The sequence below is a fragment of the Carassius auratus genome, chromosome 28, assembly GCF_003368295.1.
Source record: "Carassius auratus strain Wakin chromosome 28, ASM336829v1, whole genome shotgun sequence".
NCBI lineage: Eukaryota > Metazoa > Chordata > Actinopteri > Cypriniformes > Cyprinidae > Carassius > Carassius auratus.
Genome location: NC_039270.1, coordinates 26,622,461 through 26,640,275, shown reverse-complemented (window position 1 = coordinate 26,640,275; position 17,815 = coordinate 26,622,461). Strand labels below are relative to the sequence as shown.

Sequence of the window (17,815 nt, the reverse complement as noted above, 5' to 3'; positions counted from 1 at the left end):
CAGCTACATACATAAGCTTTACCTGCAAAGAGAGAGAGACTTTTTTTCAAAACATTAAAAGCAATTATACACTTTAAACTTTAGTGTATGTTGCAGAAGTTTCTACTAGTCTAATTCTAGGGACTATAATAAACACATCTACAAGACAAATGTTTCACGCTGCTGCAGTCATTGGCATTAAAAGAACAAAACATTGTGGTTCGCCTGCTCTTGGTGGTGGCTAAACTTAAACTTTTCTACACCAAGAAGGAAACAATTAGAGACCAGAGTAAGAAATGACAAACCATAACCCAACCATTCACAGCAGCTGCTAGTTTTTATTTAGCACAAAAAAAAAGTTAATACAGGTTGACATCTTTCACTCCATCATAAAAACCTAAAGACCCGTTTTCAGTTGCTTCCATTGTACTTTCCAAAACCCGTTTCCTCAAATTGCCCATACGATGTTAAAGAAAACCACAACTTTAAATAGATACTGCCAGTCACTCATAAAACTCTACTGATTTGGTAAGTCAATCTGCTTCCATTTGTTGGACAGATGAAGTCATGTGATAAATAAGAGTTACAATACAATCAGGATCTTCTCCAATCCTTACAGAGCTGTACAACTTTATGAGCAGGCAAAATCTATCGTCCATCACACAAATCACCACATTTCTTTCTTAACTCCCCCACCCACCCCAATCAAAACGGTTTCCTCAAAAAACACCATCATTATTGCTAATTTATAACGACCACCCTCCTTAATCTGCAAGTTATACATTAAAGTTCCAACCATTGTCAACTTGTGGATCTTATATGGTATTTCTTGTTGTTTCCTTGTTTCTGGAAAACAGACGGTGCTTCTCTGTTGGCAATACAGTGAAAGGGGATCACAGGCAGTTAGAGACAAATAAGCAAAAAAACTGATTAGAGGACATATTAAAAGCATTGACAAAGCAAAACCAGGACGAAAAAAAACCCATCTTGTTCGCCATGTACCGCACCCGTCAGTTGGTCAACGTTTGTCACAAGAAAGTAGAGAGATGGCAGCAAACAGTTTAAGATGTGTGAAAGCGAGAATGCCCACAGCAAAATCATTGACAGAAGCCCTTGTCATGTCCACTTGGGATTTTTATTATTTCATTGGCTGTTTTTTTTTTCTCTTGGAATTTTCAAGTATCTTTGATTGTTGTCTGTTCTCTTCTAAAACACTGAGGAATTTAACATTTTCATTCATTGTTTTTGCAAAAAAAAAAAAAAACACCTCCCATTGGATAAGTAGAGTAAAATCATGTTATACTGAATGAGCTGAATCTTCCGATGCAAATAACGCAACACTTATGCATCAGGGATCATCGTGAGCTTGTCTGGTGTTACCTATGAGCATGTGTGTGTGTGTGCATTGTTGTTAACAACCATAACAGATTAAGGTTCCTCATCTCTGATGATGGTAATTACAATGGCTTTAGGTCTATGCGCAGAGAGAGAATAAGAAGAAGAGTGAGGGAGGGAAAGAGAAAAATAAGAGAGAAAAGAGAAGAAAACAAATCCTCTCTCAGTCTGGCAGCAGTAGTGCAGGTCCAAAAGGTCAAAGTTCAAACTTAAAAATGGCCGGTGAAATCTCCTTCCTGAAGCAGGAAGTCCATTGGTAGCATCTGTCAGGTGGTCAGTGCGTGATGTCATAAATCCGCCTCGCTGTCATGTGAGACACAGATTAAGGATGGTGGAATGGGTCACTGTAGAACCAAACCCACCTAAAAAAGGGAAAATAATAATAATTATGGCAGCTCAGTAAGCTGTATATTAAACTTCTAGGATTTCTAAACATTGCATTAAAATAAAGAAATAAATGTATGTAAAAAATAATAAATGGAAAACAACACAAACCCCCTAGCCAGACGGTGAAGCACTATGTCCATCTAGTGAATTAGCTTAGCAATGTCAATGCTAAATTAGTGTACAAGCCAATGAACTTAACTCGACTCTGACTAAAAAAAGGACTGATTTTATTCTTCAGTCATGTCTATGACATCTGAGAACCTGTACCTTTTCTGACCCCATGCTGGGACATTTCCAATTGTAGAGGTAATACTGCAGGTTTCCATCTCCAATGCCAAACTTGAGCTTCTCCAAAAATGTCTTGTTCTCCATTAGGTCCAGTGCATTAAAGACATCAAATCCTTTCTGAAGGGGCAATGATACAAGAAAAGCTTTAATAAATCTGCCCAATGTTTAATGCTCCAGATCCTGCCAGTTACACAGTTCAAACTGATTGCCTATGGTGTTTCACTGCTAGAACAACATTAATTCATTTATAAATAACTTTTCCAAATGACAAAAAAACTGTAGCTCAACTTCTAGCAACAAATGTACACCAAAAATATCAATAAGTAAACTCAAATTAAGGATAATTATTGAAAATGGATTAAGAAAATCAACAACGAACTTAAGGGTGGGCGATATACCGGTGCACACAATTAACCAGGACAAGTTTGCTGACCAGTAGAAATTTTGGACTATTGTGGTTTCACGCTAATGTCACATTGCTTTGAAAAAAAAAAAAATACTAAATTGTTTGCACACATTTTTAAGCATTGCAGTTTAAAAACAAGTGATGTTAAGTTGCTGAAATGAACATCAGCAGCAAAAGAGAAGTAATTTCGCTATATTCTATATGAAGTTTCGGAGCGCTGTCAGAGAGATATGCACACGTGAAGTCTGTGCTCTTACATTTTTGCTGCTTTATAGGATTGAATGAATAGATACGAACACCTCTGTACTGTGTCAAAATGTCCATCTTTGCCAGTTTCCAGTCATTTAGTTCTTAAAGGGATAGTTCACCTAAAATGAAAATTCTGTCATTCATTTCTCACCCTCATGTCGTTCTAAACCCATTAGATCTTCTTTCATCTTGGGAAAACAAATGAAGATATTTTTTTATGAAGTCTGAGAGCTTTCTGACCCTCCATAGACCACTATGTAATTAACATGATCAATGCTCAGAAACATTGCAAGGAGACCGGTAAAATAATCTATGTTACGTCAGGAGTTCAAACTTAATTTTACAAAGCTACGAGAATACCTTTGTGTGCAAAAGAAAAGCCGAATTGTTGACTATAGTCTTTTTTTTTTTGCTTACAAAAAGTATTCTCATAGCTTTGTAAAATTATGGTTGAACCCCTGATGTCACATTGATTATTTTACAGGTCTCCTTGCTACATTTCCGGACCTTGATCGTGTAAGGGCACTTGCAGTCTATGGAAGGGTCAGATAGCTCACGGGATTCATCAAAATATCTTAATCTGTATTCTGAAGATGAACGGAGGTCTTATGGGTTTGGAATGACATGTGGAGGATATTTGTGTGAACTATCCCTTTAAATAAAAGCAAACAGCTGAGAAAAAAAGACATGTGTAACCATTATTGGTGGAGAGGAGGTCATGATGGTCAGTGGTCAATGGGCAAATTTGGCTAGGATGCCGGGTTACAACCCTACACCTTTCAGAGGATCCTCGTATTTTAAATGACCACAGAGTATCAGGACCTCGGTTTAATGTCTCATCCGAAGGACGGTGATTTTTTGACAGTACAGTGTCCCCATCACTATACCGGAGCACCCCCTTTGCTGGTCTCACTAACTCCTCTTCCAGCAGCAACCTAAATTTCCCAGGAGGTCTCGCATTCGGGTACTGACCATGCCCAACCCTGTGATTTAAGATTTTGGTCATATTGCCCACCCCTAAACAAACTTATTTTTTTATTTATTAAGACTTTTTTTTTTAGGACGTTTAATGAAAATGTTTATATTTTAACACTTTTTTTTGCACAATGTATATCACAGCCTTCATAGATCATCGCTACATTCACTTTCATTGGTGGCACATTTTTTGGAAGACAACACTGGGCAGGATTTTTTTTTTTTACTTCATTTGGGAAATAATAAGTGCAAATTTGTGTGTTTTAATCTGATTCATTGAACACAATTGATTATAAGAATAATCATTAGTTGCAGCTCCAATTCATACACAAACATGCTTTCACTGACTGACCGACTTGGCGAGGATGAGAGCGTCTCCCATCAGGTCCAGCAGGGGGGTGGTGGTGTGTACATTATAGAAGGAGTACGCGGCCTTCAGACTGCGATGCACAGGATGGTTCATGATGGTGGATGGCAGCGTGTAGAAACTCAGGAAGTCAGTCAACTTCCCGTCTGAATTCTACAATGATATAAAGGACAAGCTGTTCACACCAAATCCATCTTGCAGAAATAAACTGATTGTCCATTCCTATGTCATTAACACTTTTCATGTTTGATATCTCTAGGAGGCTACAGTGAGTGCAATACCTCCACTACAAAGGTGTCAATGATGTTCTCCTGAGGAAGCAGCCAGTGTTGGACCTCCTCAGGGCTCATGACAGGAACCAGGTTAAACTGACTCAGGTATTCCCTCAGCAGGCGGTGAACTGCTGGCACATCCTTTACAGTCATTGGCCTGAGGCCTGAAGTCTTAGGAGCCTACAGGAGAGAAACACGCAATAAGAACATAAGGAAAAAATAAAATAAAATCTACATTGATTTTGCCCAGGGAAGCAGGCTGGCACACACCTCTGGCAGACGGTAGAGTTTCATGGTGCGTTGCATAGTCATGTTTCGACTCAGGTGAGAGAACTTCACCTCAATCAGCTTTCGTGGGTTCAAGGACCGGTGCCAGTATCTATCATACAAATAAGTAATGTGAGTCATTTGACAATTGTTACTTCTCTACACATCAGGCTGGATTAATAGAAGATATTAGTCATTACAGAATAAAGCTCTATAACACTTTATTGAGATTTGCAGTTTTTTTTATGGGAACTTTGTCGTATATGCTACCTCTCAAAAGTTCAGGGTTTGGTACTGTTTTTTTATGTTTTTGGAAGATGTTTGAAATACTGTTTGAAAAGGTTTTAAAATGTAAATTATTCCTGATTGTAAAGCTGAATTTCTGCAGCCATTACTACAGTCTAGTGTCACATGATCCTTCAGAAATGAATAAGTAGACAGTCCAAAATAATGGCACAAATCTTCTGTAACATTACAAATGTCTTACCTGTTACTTTTAAATCACTTTAATGCATCCTTCCTGACCAAAAGTATTATCTCACTCCGAATTCACTAAAATCTAAATTGTATATATTTTGTAAAAAAAAAAAAAAAAAAAAGTGTCAGGTGTCAGAATAAGGCAACTTTATCCACCAAGGTGATTTTGAGTCAGGGGGAGGAGTTAGAGGCATAGTTCTAGGAAGTAGCCAGCAGGGTCGTTCCTAGAGAACCAGTTTCTCCCTAGGGCTATTTTCCTGACTGCAAACACAAATCTGAAGCAGCAGACAGCAAAATCTTAATTCTCGGCATTTAAAAACATCAGCAATCGGTGAATGGAGGACACCTCGATCTGAGCTGTTTTTATTGTGTGTCCTGGGTTTGGTCATAGCAGAGATGGATTGTAATCGCACAATTTCCATGATTAAAAGAGTGTGTGAAAATCTGACTAAATCTCATATGAAAACTTGTAGTGTTATCATCAATGCTGAGAAAATAATAATGCTGTTATCATCACTGTTTTCCATGTTCGTGGAGTAAATATATTTACATGGCTTTTTAAAAATGCTAGGTAGCCGGTGTTTCATATGCAGATGTGTGTCTTACCTGCAGGTGCCCACTGGTTTGGGCAGGACCACACCTGCGGTGTACACAGCCTGAAAGATGCCCTCCAGGTTGACCCGTCTGGTGATCTCCCTGATGAGTACCGGAGCCACTCGTTTCGCACGAAGTTTCTTATGCACACAAAGGAAGTTTATCTCCACCATCTTCTTCTCTCTGGAAGGATCGAAGAGCAGACATGAGTAAACAATGGAAATGAATGACCAACCTAAGTGATACACCACTGCATGCATGTGATCGGGGACAATGATCAGTAATAATGTTCATCTTTTTACTGATTTGCGACAAGTTTGAAAGTTCAGTGCTACTGCCACTAGGGACGGCTAAGGTGTTTCTGGACTCAGATTCTGATTTTAGTGCATTTAAACCAACATGTCAATACACTAATGAAAGCATACATTTCATAGATGCGGATGTTGGCTGGTATGGCGCTGATGAAGCCAACCAGCTTCTGATTAGAGTTCACTCTCACTCCACAATGCCACTGATGCAACCAGCCTGGAGGACGCAGAGCCCTGGGACAAAAACAGACTCCAGTTAAAGAGGGGAGGACATATATCAGTTAACTTCTTAGACAAAAATAAAAAATGCATATATAGACAGATAGCTCTTTAAAAGACAAACACAATTTCACTCATTTTGTTTACTCAAAACTTTCTTACCAGAGCAGAAATTCAGGGGAGTAATCAAAACGAAACATGTTGTCATCATCCTCCACATAGTTCTCATTCAGGAGAGTGTACAGCTCTTTCAGCTTCAGAGAGAGGAAACAGAAAACTGCTTTAAGACGGAGTGGTTTCAAGCTGTATATTTGCTTGTATAATATATCAAAGAGGAGATTTAGTGGATGGTATGTCGTACCACTGCAGGGTTTCCCAGGTCCAGAGTGTCCCAGGTGAAGCCCTGCGGGAGGCTGTAGGGTTCCTCTCGTATGCTGTCTTTATCTGGCTCAATGAAGCCATGTGAGGTCACAGTCTCTCCTACAAACAAACAAACGACAGAATCAGACTTCTGTCACCACAAACTTCACTTTCACAAAGAATCATCATTCTACTCTCTGCCACAAATCATGAGTCTCAAGAAAACAGATTCTGTACAGCTGAAAATTTGCTGTCATTACTAAAAAAAGAAATAAGAGATGTCAGATCAAGGAATAGTTCTAAATAAAGCAGATTACTTTAAATATTGAAGTTGAAAAAGTTGCTGCAAGTGTAATGGAACAAATGATCAATACCAAGTTTAGGAACAGGCTGAGTGTCCCAGAACTGATAACTGCGACGTGTGGCCTCCTCCATGGTTTTAGCCGGACCCTGTCCCACCGAAAACAGCTCGATGGCCTTCTGGATCTCCTGTAACTTATCCGCAGGGAGGGAGTTTACCTAAGGAAGAAACAAAGACAAGTGAAAATGGGTTAAAAATATAAATAAAAATAGTGCAGTATTATCACATAGTATTCAATACTTTAAAGAAATCCAGCACTAAAATATAGATATAAATTAAAATATTTTAACTGTACACAAGTGAGCCATGAATTTGGGACAGTCCTTGTAAAGAAGACCTACACTTAAGAGGTCATGCACCAATATTACATTTCAGGCTGATACTGCTATAAACTGAAATACAAGAAGGCAAAGGTAATCTAGAAGTAAACAGTAGTGTGTCAAACACACAGAGCCATACAAACACACTCACTTTGGCCAGCGGATCCGGTGCTGCATCTTTTCCTCCGGACTTGTCTTTGTTCTTTTTCTTCGGTTTCTTTTTCTTCTTCTTGGCACCTGTGTCACCCTTCTCCCTGCGGGTCACACGAACTCAACATATAAACAGGAATTTTCACAAAACAAAGCTAAATGGCCCATCATTTCTTATATGAGTTATAAGAACAGTTCACCCCAAAATGGACCTCCTGTCAACTTTTACACATTATTTCAAAAACTAAATTAAAAGATGATATTTTGATAGAAGAACTACCTCTTTAACATATTTAACTTGGCACAATTATATTTGTATAGACACATATATAGGCTACACACCAGTAAAGTCATTGTGAATGAAAATGTAGCAGATAATAATATATATATATATATATATATATATATATATATATATATATATATATATATATATATATATATATATATAACAACAATAATAATAATAAAAACACATTAAACCTAACATATGGAAACATACAACACTAACGTCCCTCCATCCCAGCATGCAATTCAACTCATGCTTGAACTAAACAGACACAAGAGCCCCACTCCAGAGGGAAGGAAGAGGTGACAGAGCGGAGCTACATGTTAATGGGGGACAGATGGTCTGTCACATGACCTGCAGAAAAAGCTTGTTTTGTGTGTGCGAGGGGAGGTGGGCTGTGTGACAAAGACAGGCGGATGAACAAGTACCCCTGTGACTATTGCTTTGACAGCCTTCTATCCCTGTTGGATGGGCTGAAGGCACCACGGCTTCTCTTCTTTCTCTCTATACTCCTTCAATAAATATAAGTTGCAATAGAGGATGTCCTCTTAAAACAAGGACAATTCTATAGTACAATTAAAATGATGCATGTTTAATTGGATTGAGACTAAACTACGATCCTTGTCTGGTCTGGGTCGTCCGTTGGCTGGTTCTGGAGGTCTTTTGGGCAGATAAAAACCAGCTGAAAACAGGAAACCCTGTTAGGGTGGTTTAATGTTTTTTACTTCTTCTTCTTGCAAGGATAGCATGCGGATATCACATTAATATCAACAGTAATAGAGTCATACAAAATTTAATTGTACATAACCCTTTATTAGTAGGGAGGAACCATGAAAGCATTAGTTGAAATATAGGTGGAAATTAATTACACAAAACAACAATTCAAACAAACAAAACAGGAAACGGGACACAACAGACACATCAATAATTTGACAATAAAAACAAACACACAAAACTTTTATTTATTCCTAAATATATACATTTCAAGATTTTTGAGGAAAAACATTGCCATGCATCGATGGTACAAGCTTTAGCCGTATTCAGTCAGGATACTATCTTAAAGAGGCTATGAATCCAAAAGGGTTTTGCACCCATGTGAAGAGTGAACCAGTTTTGTATTATTGTCTTCTTTGCAGCAATGTAAAAAACCTTTTATTTAGGGAAAACAGCCTTAAAAGACTGAAATCTACAGATGCACACAGATAAAGTGTAATAAATTAGACATTTAGTAGTGTATTTTTGATGTTTTGTTTACACTAGTAAACAAGACGTGTTAAGGGATCAAGATGGTCCAATTTTTTTTAATAACTGACCAGTTTAAATAAATAAATAAATGTGTTTGCTTGTGGCGTCTTCTGTATTGCTTTCTGCTGCGCTGTAACTTACCTCACGATATATATAAACTTCAAATCTACCAAACATGCATCATGACTGTTAGATACAAATAAATAACTCTAAAATGTCTAAAATATTAACTGACGTATAATTAGTAGGCTATTATTCTAGCGCCAGAAAAACGACAATTATGACATGTTAAATCTTGACAGGATATGAGGTGTATATTAATGTTAACGTGATTCGGCATGCTGCCATTACTACAGACTGATAATTAACCTAATATTTCACTCTCTGTTGCATAATTTATTCTGGACAGTACCTGTAAGTTATATGACCTTGAGTGACATGTAGCTGGACAAGAAGCTGCTTAATGAGTCTCTTTCAGTAAACCAGGGACAGCATTTAAGGAAACTGTTGAAACAGAGGGGCTCTTTGGTAATGAAAGTGAAACACAGGCAGCATCGAGTGCAAACCGAGAGCAGAGTGATTTACCTTTTAAACATACTCCATTTGCTAGTAACAGCACTCAAGAAATTTGGTAAACCACAGGAAACACCTTATTACTAACAACCTAGTTGTCATGAACGCGGTTATTTATTAATAATACTGGTCAGTTTATGAGTTGTTGAACACGACATGGAATATTAGCGATTTAATAAACGTATTAATTTATTCGTTTTCTACCAAACCAATATTCATAGTAAGGCTGACTGTTAAACCTTTCGCACAAATGCCAAGGATGAAGGATCATGTAGAACTGGCCATGTGGAACAGTTCTTTAGTTTGATTGACGGCGTCTGAACCAATCGTTTTAGAGATCCGTCTGCCAATCAAGGCAGAGCCCCAATAGCGTTGGACCAGGGGCGGGCTGATGTGCTGTTAGCGTGCCACAGCCTAGCTGAACAAGGGCCCTGTTTTATCGGATTATTGAGGAGGAGTAATGCATGTCTACGAGCCAACAATAAAATTCATGCACGCTCACCCGTCATCAGAGTGGTGCTCTTCATTTTCACAATTGCTGCAGTGTCCGTGATCCACTTCTACCTCAGTTTCTTTCTCCGGCTGCGGTGCTGTCTCATTCTCATCCGCCATCTTTAACCAGGAAGTGAGGATCTCGCCCTGCTCTCTCACACCCCGCGAAACTATTGGCGGATTGCCGCAAAGGCCGATGGTCTCTGTAGTTCTTCCATTTTATGCAGGACAGTTGTTGTGAGCTTTATTTATTTATTTATTTGGGACAGTGCACATGAATAAACATAATGCACAAGAGGTAATATAAAGGCATTTTTTTATATGTAGCCCCCCTGGACAGAATGTCAGTCACCCAAAAAACTAAACTGAAATGGGAAAAATGAATAAAATGTAGTTAATCTATGATAAAGTTGCATTCAGAAGTCAATAAAACACACAATATTTGAGTGCAATTAGATTAAGTTTATAAAATGTAGGCATGCTTTCAAAGGAACAACATCTTTCCACAAATAATAATCACAACAGCACAATATTTCCATGTTTTCAAAAATAGGCTAGACAAGACAAAAACCCAATAAAACCTAATCAGCATCACTGCTTAAAATAAATGGAGATTTGCCATTGATTTCTGCTGTTGATAATGTAAAAATGAATACGAATTAATATTAATTTAATTAATTACTATTTGAAATATGTCTTTACTAAATTAATGATCATAGCCTAGTACAAAACACAGTCCTTATGAGTTATCAATAACCTCAAGTTTTCATGATTCAACAAACTTGGATGAAACGGAGTATATAGTGGCAAATGCTATTATTGCCTGCATCTTCATTAAAGCAGCACTGATGAAGTTGAGTCATCTAACCAGATTTGAACATCTGTATCATAAGCATCTTACTACTCCGATTACTTAATTACTGATTACTTATTACTAATATACTGCTGAACCGCATTTGGTTTCAATTAGTTAAAACATACTTGCATAAAAATATGCAAAATATGCTTGTCATTACTCTTACTAAACCACCCATACACTGGCTATGCTTCCAGTATTCAGCAAATTAAAACCATAAACTAAAAACAAACTATAAAAAACAAACATTAAAAGACAACTAATTTCTATCTAAATGTACATATAATTCTTGTCCAGCATGTAAAGACTAGTTTAAGTTCAATTAAGTTGTTGTTACCTTTTTTAAGATTTTAAGGCTAACAGACTAAATAGAAATCTGTCTCAATGGAAACCGACTCCATAAACAATACTGACTTCATAACATATTTAGCTTTCACGGTAACACTTCTATGACACGGTTAGACGTTCTGCTCTGCTGACAACACCACAAATGAACAATAAAAAAGCCAAATGCACTTTGAATCACGTCTACACTGACTTTCTGTGCTTGTGTGTCCAATGTCACAAGCGTTTTCATGTGCTCTGATTCTGAAGAGTCCCAGCACCTCGAGAGCCCGGCTCAGGGGCTTCTCCTTCAGTAAGGTACTTCCAGAAATAAACATTTCCAGGAATCACCACAGAAGCCTCAGGCCTTGCCTTTCCGCTCAGAAACGGTTTTAATAGGAACCCCTCGCCGTAGCACCTTGACATGGATGAAGAGGGTGGCAGGAGACAGACTGGAGCCGTCAGCTTTTAGCAGGTGAACATGACGATAACCTGGAGCACAACACAAACACTGGAATAAATCCATGTGAAACATCTAGTTAAAGCAAGTGTTTTGTCTGTGTTTTATGAAAATCTGGATGAATTAAATTGCAATTTGTGTCCTTTTGAACTTCAGATTTAGGCATTTTTAAAAAAGTGTTACGTGCTCTAAGCCACAGACTGAGAAGCAGATTTTCACCTCATTTATCTCTCAGTAAACTGGAAACTATTTTTTTCAGAATTGTGCAAAATCCCACTCCACGCAATTCTTGTTGTACACAACATTGTATTTGTATAACAACATTCCAAAAACTACTGGAGCTGTTCTGAACACAAAGATTTTTGAGACTATTCTTTATATGCTTGATAAATAATTCTGTTGCAGTAGATTTTTCAAGCATGGTGTTCAAGCACTTTCTGTAATAGTTTATTTAAAAACATTAATTTATATTATTTACAGTACCACAGTGATATTGTGAAATACTATAACAATTTAAAATTATTGTTTTCTGCTCTTATATATTTTAAATGTAATTTATTCCAAATTTTTCAGTATCTTATTCCAGTCTTCAGTGTCACATGATCCTTCAGAAATTCTGATATGCTTCTCATGAAACATTTCATACTATTATAAATGCTGAAAACACTGTGGTTCTTTAATGAACAGAAAGAGCCGCATTTATTTGAAATAGCAGTCTTGTTAACATTCTAAATGTATTTACTGTCACTGATTTATTCAACAAGGATGCATCAAATCGATCAAAAAGTATTCATTTCTTAACATAAATATCTTACTGACCAAAACATTTTTACCAGATGGAGTTGTAAAATTAAAAATTCATTCAGTACTTCCAACACAATTCATGTTTAATATAATATATGTTTTATTAAAACCTCATACTGTGTGATCTGACACACACACACACACACACCCGTTCGTAGGCTGGTGAAAGGGATGGTGAACTGGCCAATGAAATCATTCTTGGATTTGTAGTCGTGATCTTCCACCACAAAACGCACCAAGGCCAGTTCAGGCACCTGCAGCTGAAAGTTCACAGTACAGTCCCAACGAGGGTTGAAGCCTGCAGGGGGAGACAAACACACACACACACACACGCACACGCACACACACACACACACACACACACACACACACACACACACACACACACACACACACACACATACACACACATACACACACACACACACACACACACACTATATTCAATCCTGACAGGAACACCTCTCATTTCACTGCTAGAATATTTGTTTATCGCACACAAAATAAAACAAATTATACACTTTCATTAATATATTAACCATTAAAACATCACAATTTTAATGTACAGATATTGATTAAACGCTCATACAGCATTACATAACTCTGGATAACTAAATATCTCACCATTGTTGTCGATGCGCTGGGTTTTTGCACGAGCCTTATCGATGGAAACTCCATGGATCTCCACCCAGACCTGTGGGTCCACAATGGAGTTGGGATTGTCTGTGTTGATTTTAGGAAGTTGCTGGGCCGAGATCACCTGCGGGAGAAACAAAACAGCCCACAAGTACAGTAAGAGAGATTTATCACAAAAAAGCACATGGGATTCTGGAGCAATATTTCCTGTCAGACCATCATGACTAAAAGACTAAAAGAGAAGAGGAGCTTCTGCTAACCCGTATGATAAGCTGTGTGGGTATATGTCCTGGTCCTCCACCCGTGTTCTCAGGGTCAAAGTTAGATTTTGGGTGACGCAGGAAGTCAGGCTTGAGCACATATCCGCAGCGGCCGTTGGGCAGAAAGCGGCCCTGGTTCAGGTCCATCTGCTCTCCTGGGGTCTGGAAGTTCAGAGCCACTGGAGAACAGAGAGAATGACGCGTTCAGGCTTTGGCTGATATACCTGCAGACATGCAGGAATGAGTTCAGTCGCTCACCCATCTGGCAGCCTCCGTTCCACATGTCCTGGGGGTCGTAGTTGGAGGACTGTAACCTCTGGCCTGATGGGTAAACCCTGCTCAGCTGCCGACTGTTGTGACGAACAAACAGCTTCCCTACAGGACAAAAATATGCACATACATTTTTTTTCTGCAATATAGCAGATCAGCATGACAAAATACTACATTATACTATTTGTTAGTACTGATAAATCACTTGTTATTTATATATTATTTAATATTAAGTTGAAATGCTGTTATCTAATTGAAATTCTCATTGACTTTGTGGCAGATACAATACTGTTCAAAAGTAGGATGATTGTTTTTTAACAAATGTAATACATTTAGTCAGCGAAGATACATTCAATTGATCATAATTGAGAAATTGAAGACATTTATATTGTTACAAAAGATTTATATTTCAAATATATGCTGTTCTTTTGAACTTTCTATTCATCAAAGAATCCTTAAAAATTGTGTTAAGGTTCACACACACAAACAAAACATTGACGGCAATAAGAAACATATGATAATGAGCAGCAAATCTATCAGAATGATTTCAGAGGATCATATGACACTGAAGACTGGGGTAATGATTTTGAAAATTTGCATCACAAGAATAAATTTGATTTTACAATTGATTCAAACAGAAAACAATTTTACAATAGTGCTGTTTTTACTGTATTTTTTAATCCAAAAATTCAGTCAATGAAGTCATTACGAGACTTCGCATTAAGCATTAAGAGACTTCTTTCAAAAACATAAAATAAAATTTACCGACCCCGACCTTTAAAAGTGTAAATATTGTTTTGATTTACTAAAAACATTATACAATCTGATAGTTTCCTCCTATAGTTTCAGTGTACCTAATGTTTCACTGAAGGACAGCGTGACTGATCTTTGACTTTTTTTTTATGCTGAGCTTTTTTTTATGCTGAAATGTGGTGACACAACCTAATTATAGAAAATTGACGTGAGATGTATGTAAATTTGTCATGCCGCTGGCTGTCAGTGTTGGCTGGAAGAGCAGTGTCTTTGTTTTGGAAGTTATCGGATAAGCAGCTTATTTATTATGAACCAGCTGGCAGCAGCCTAAGGCAACAAGCCGGTCCAGATAAAAGCAGCAAACAATACAGTTCACAGTTATATGTGAAATATGTTCCTAGAGTAGTGCATTGCTGGGAAATCATGTGCCACATTTATAGTCCCATCCATCCATCCATCATCCATCAATCCATCCATCCATCATCCGTCAATCCATCCATCCATCCATCAGTCAATATAGCACTTGTCACATTTGCATTGGTTTTGTTGATTTGGTATATGAATTCTTAAGTGAAAATGTGGCGTAAGCTTTGTCTGCTCATCTCACCTGAGTCTTTGATGAGTTTGAGCGCCTCATTCTCAGAGAAAGAGGACATCATGCTAGGAGGTCTCTGGCAGGCCGTCTCGAAACCACTGAAGGGCACACTCTGACAGTACACCACCAGATCTGACAGCTCTGGACTCAGTTTAGTGCTCACAGACTGCATACGTGTCAAAGTATATGTTGGCATACAAGAAGATTTCAGTGAACATTGAGGCATCGGATGTATTATAAACACACAAATACCATATAGTATATACTGTGCTGTAGCGAATGCATTTACCTGAGCTATAATCACACTCATATGCAGACAATTATCAAACCATACAATCTTCAGATAATTTACAAATCAGTTCCTTGGCTTATAAAGCTATTCATATTTGAACTCACCCTCCCAGGATCTTTTTTTGCAGTAGACTCTTCATCTGAGCTATACGAGAAGCTAGTCCAGCTTTCAGTCTTCCCCAGCAGAACTCCTAACTTCTTCCCCTTCAGCAGGATCCGTCCCATCAGCTCCTGCAGTGAACCAGGAACATGGCAGTATTAGAAATGTTCACTGATTTAGAAAATGTTAGCTTTAAAACACTGCTACAGTAAACAATCATTTATTTCAGAGGCTGGAACAGATAGAAACTGTCGAGAGTAAAAGATGGAAAAGAAAGTCATCATAAATATGTTTAGTAAATGGAGTCCAGTATGCTTATAAAAATGTGCACTACAGTACATGAGTGTTGACTTAAATTCATTCCTAGCGCTACACGAGTAGTACTGTAGATGTTTTTACTGATAATCCTCTGGAAGTAAACAGGATGTTTCCAGAAGCGAGAAAGGAAGGGTTAGCAACACCAAGATCTTGGGTTTGATTTCCAGAGAATTTATGGAAGTACGTTTGGAAAAAGTGATTACACACATTCTAAAGTCTGGGTTCAGTAATATTACTAAAATAATATTTTTATTCAGATCAATGGTGACAGTAAAGACCTTTACACTGTTGCAAAAAAAAATCTATTTCAGATAAATGCTTCTCTTTTGAACTTTCTAGTCATCATAGAAAAAAAAAAAGAAAAAAAAAAATCATGGTTACCACAAAAATATAAGCAACCCAACCGTTTTCAACGTTCAATTTTTTTTTTTCAATATTAAGGACCAAATCAGCATAATAGAATGAATTATTAAAAATTCAGCATTGCCACCACAGGAATAAATTACATTTTAAAATATATTATAACCGTTTTCTGTTTTAATATATTTAAAATGTAATTTATTCCTGTGGTGGCAATGCTGAATTTTTCACATGTGAAAGTACACAAATGCTTAAACTACTAAATGCTTGAAACAGTAGTTTGCTGCAGAGTTCACAATACATAGAATGTTTAATTTGGCGTACTGAAAATAAACTACATTTTAATTCAGCTACACCTGAAAATCTCTTACAGTAACATCTGGAAATTGTATAAATTGTTAAGTCAAGGAAGGGCAAAACTGGAAGCGTGAGTGACCTCAGGTGAGGGCAGGTCTTTGAGGGGCAGGTCATTGAGCGGCTTTCTCAGGAGCTTCTTCCCAGAATAGAGCGAAGGTGCTGCGCCATGACCGCCTGCTGCTCCACTGAGCAGTGATTCTCCAGGGACAAGATCAGAGGATACGGAGATGTCTTTGGAGAGAGAGACATGGTTATTACAGAGAACCAGTGATTTAAGGGTCAACTAACAAAAATGCAAACCAAAAGACTTCCATCATAGGCTGTTAAGATTCATGTGTCTGCACCTTGAAGGCGTACTGAGCGATGGTCTCAATGACTTCTTTAAAGAGCACTTTGGAGGTGAGTGTGTGTCCGTGGTAGATCATGGGCTCTCCTTTATCACCGTCCCAGCAGTCCAGCTCAACACAGCGACAGCCCTGATGCAGAGCTCTGAAACAAACACAGAACCCATGAGTTTACCCACAAACACAGTATGAACAATAAATATCACCCCAGTATCACCCCAGTGTGTGAATTAGCCTTGGTGTGTTGTATCTCATAACACAGAGATTATGTTTTGTACAGCTGCCACTGGTGATCAAATATTTCATGAGGTAAAAGCCTGGATGGAAAATGGGCTTTACAGATTTCCGGCAGAATTGGATTACCTTATTGCTGGTCCATAGTGTTGTGCACTTAAACATATTAACGGCTCACAGCTCTATTGTACAATTTTTTTTTCCAATTCCACAGATTCTGCAGTTGATAAAGATGTTTTTTTTCTATTTAATCTAACCCTATAAATGATTACTTTAATTGTTGGTTTACAAAAATATCTAAAATAAAATATAATAAATAAAAATATAAATATAATTAAATTAAATTGTTGGTTTATCCTAGTCAAGTTTATTTAAGCAACGATTAAGCAATTCAGATTTTCTACTTCAAGTTATTTTGGATGTTACCACATGAATAATTATTAGGTTTCCCTGAAAATATTTTCTTTACGTTGCAAAATAATGATAGGTCATTTTTTCATAGCTTAAATACTTTTTCATAAGTCATGCTTTTATTTTTTTTTACTATTCATAGGTTTGGGGACACATATTTATCAAAGAATCCCCCAAAAAGCAACTGCTCTTACAAAAACATTAAGCAGCACAACTGTTTTAAACATTGTTAGTAATAAGAAATGTTTCTTGAGATGCAAATCAGCATATTCGAATGATTTCTGAAAGATCATGTGACACTTAAGACTGGATAAATGACTCTTTAAAAATATATAAAATAGAAAACATTTTAAATTGTAATAACATTTCTTAATATTACTGTTTTTACTGTGTGTTTGATAAAATAAATGCAGTCATACAGCCAGAGTTTAGCGTTAAAATAGTACTATCAGGATTTACTAAAGACGCG

General features: G+C 37.4%; 1 protein-coding gene and 1 pseudogene across 1 annotated transcript; both read right to left on the bottom strand.

The window, feature by feature from the left end:
• Positions 1-297: 297 nt before the first annotated feature.
• On the bottom strand, positions 298-10,168 carry LOC113047340 (glycylpeptide N-tetradecanoyltransferase 1-like). The gene is made up of 12 exons (XM_026208695.1): positions 9,984-10,168; positions 7,376-7,478; positions 6,918-7,062; positions 6,545-6,663; positions 6,346-6,437; positions 6,082-6,198; positions 5,669-5,839; positions 4,589-4,697; positions 4,328-4,498; positions 4,032-4,199; positions 2,029-2,166; positions 298-1,736 (listed from the first exon to the last, which is right to left on the bottom strand). Exons 1-12 carry the CDS (start codon positions 10,091-10,093, stop codon positions 1,716-1,718), a joined length of 1,464 nt encoding a protein of 487 aa, XP_026064480.1. The 5' UTR covers positions 10,094-10,168; the 3' UTR covers positions 298-1,715.
• Positions 10,169-10,414: 246 nt separating this feature from the next.
• On the bottom strand, positions 10,415-16,851 carry LOC113047417 (1-phosphatidylinositol 4,5-bisphosphate phosphodiesterase delta-3-A-like; annotated as a pseudogene).
• Between the last annotated feature and the right edge of the window lie 964 nt (positions 16,852-17,815).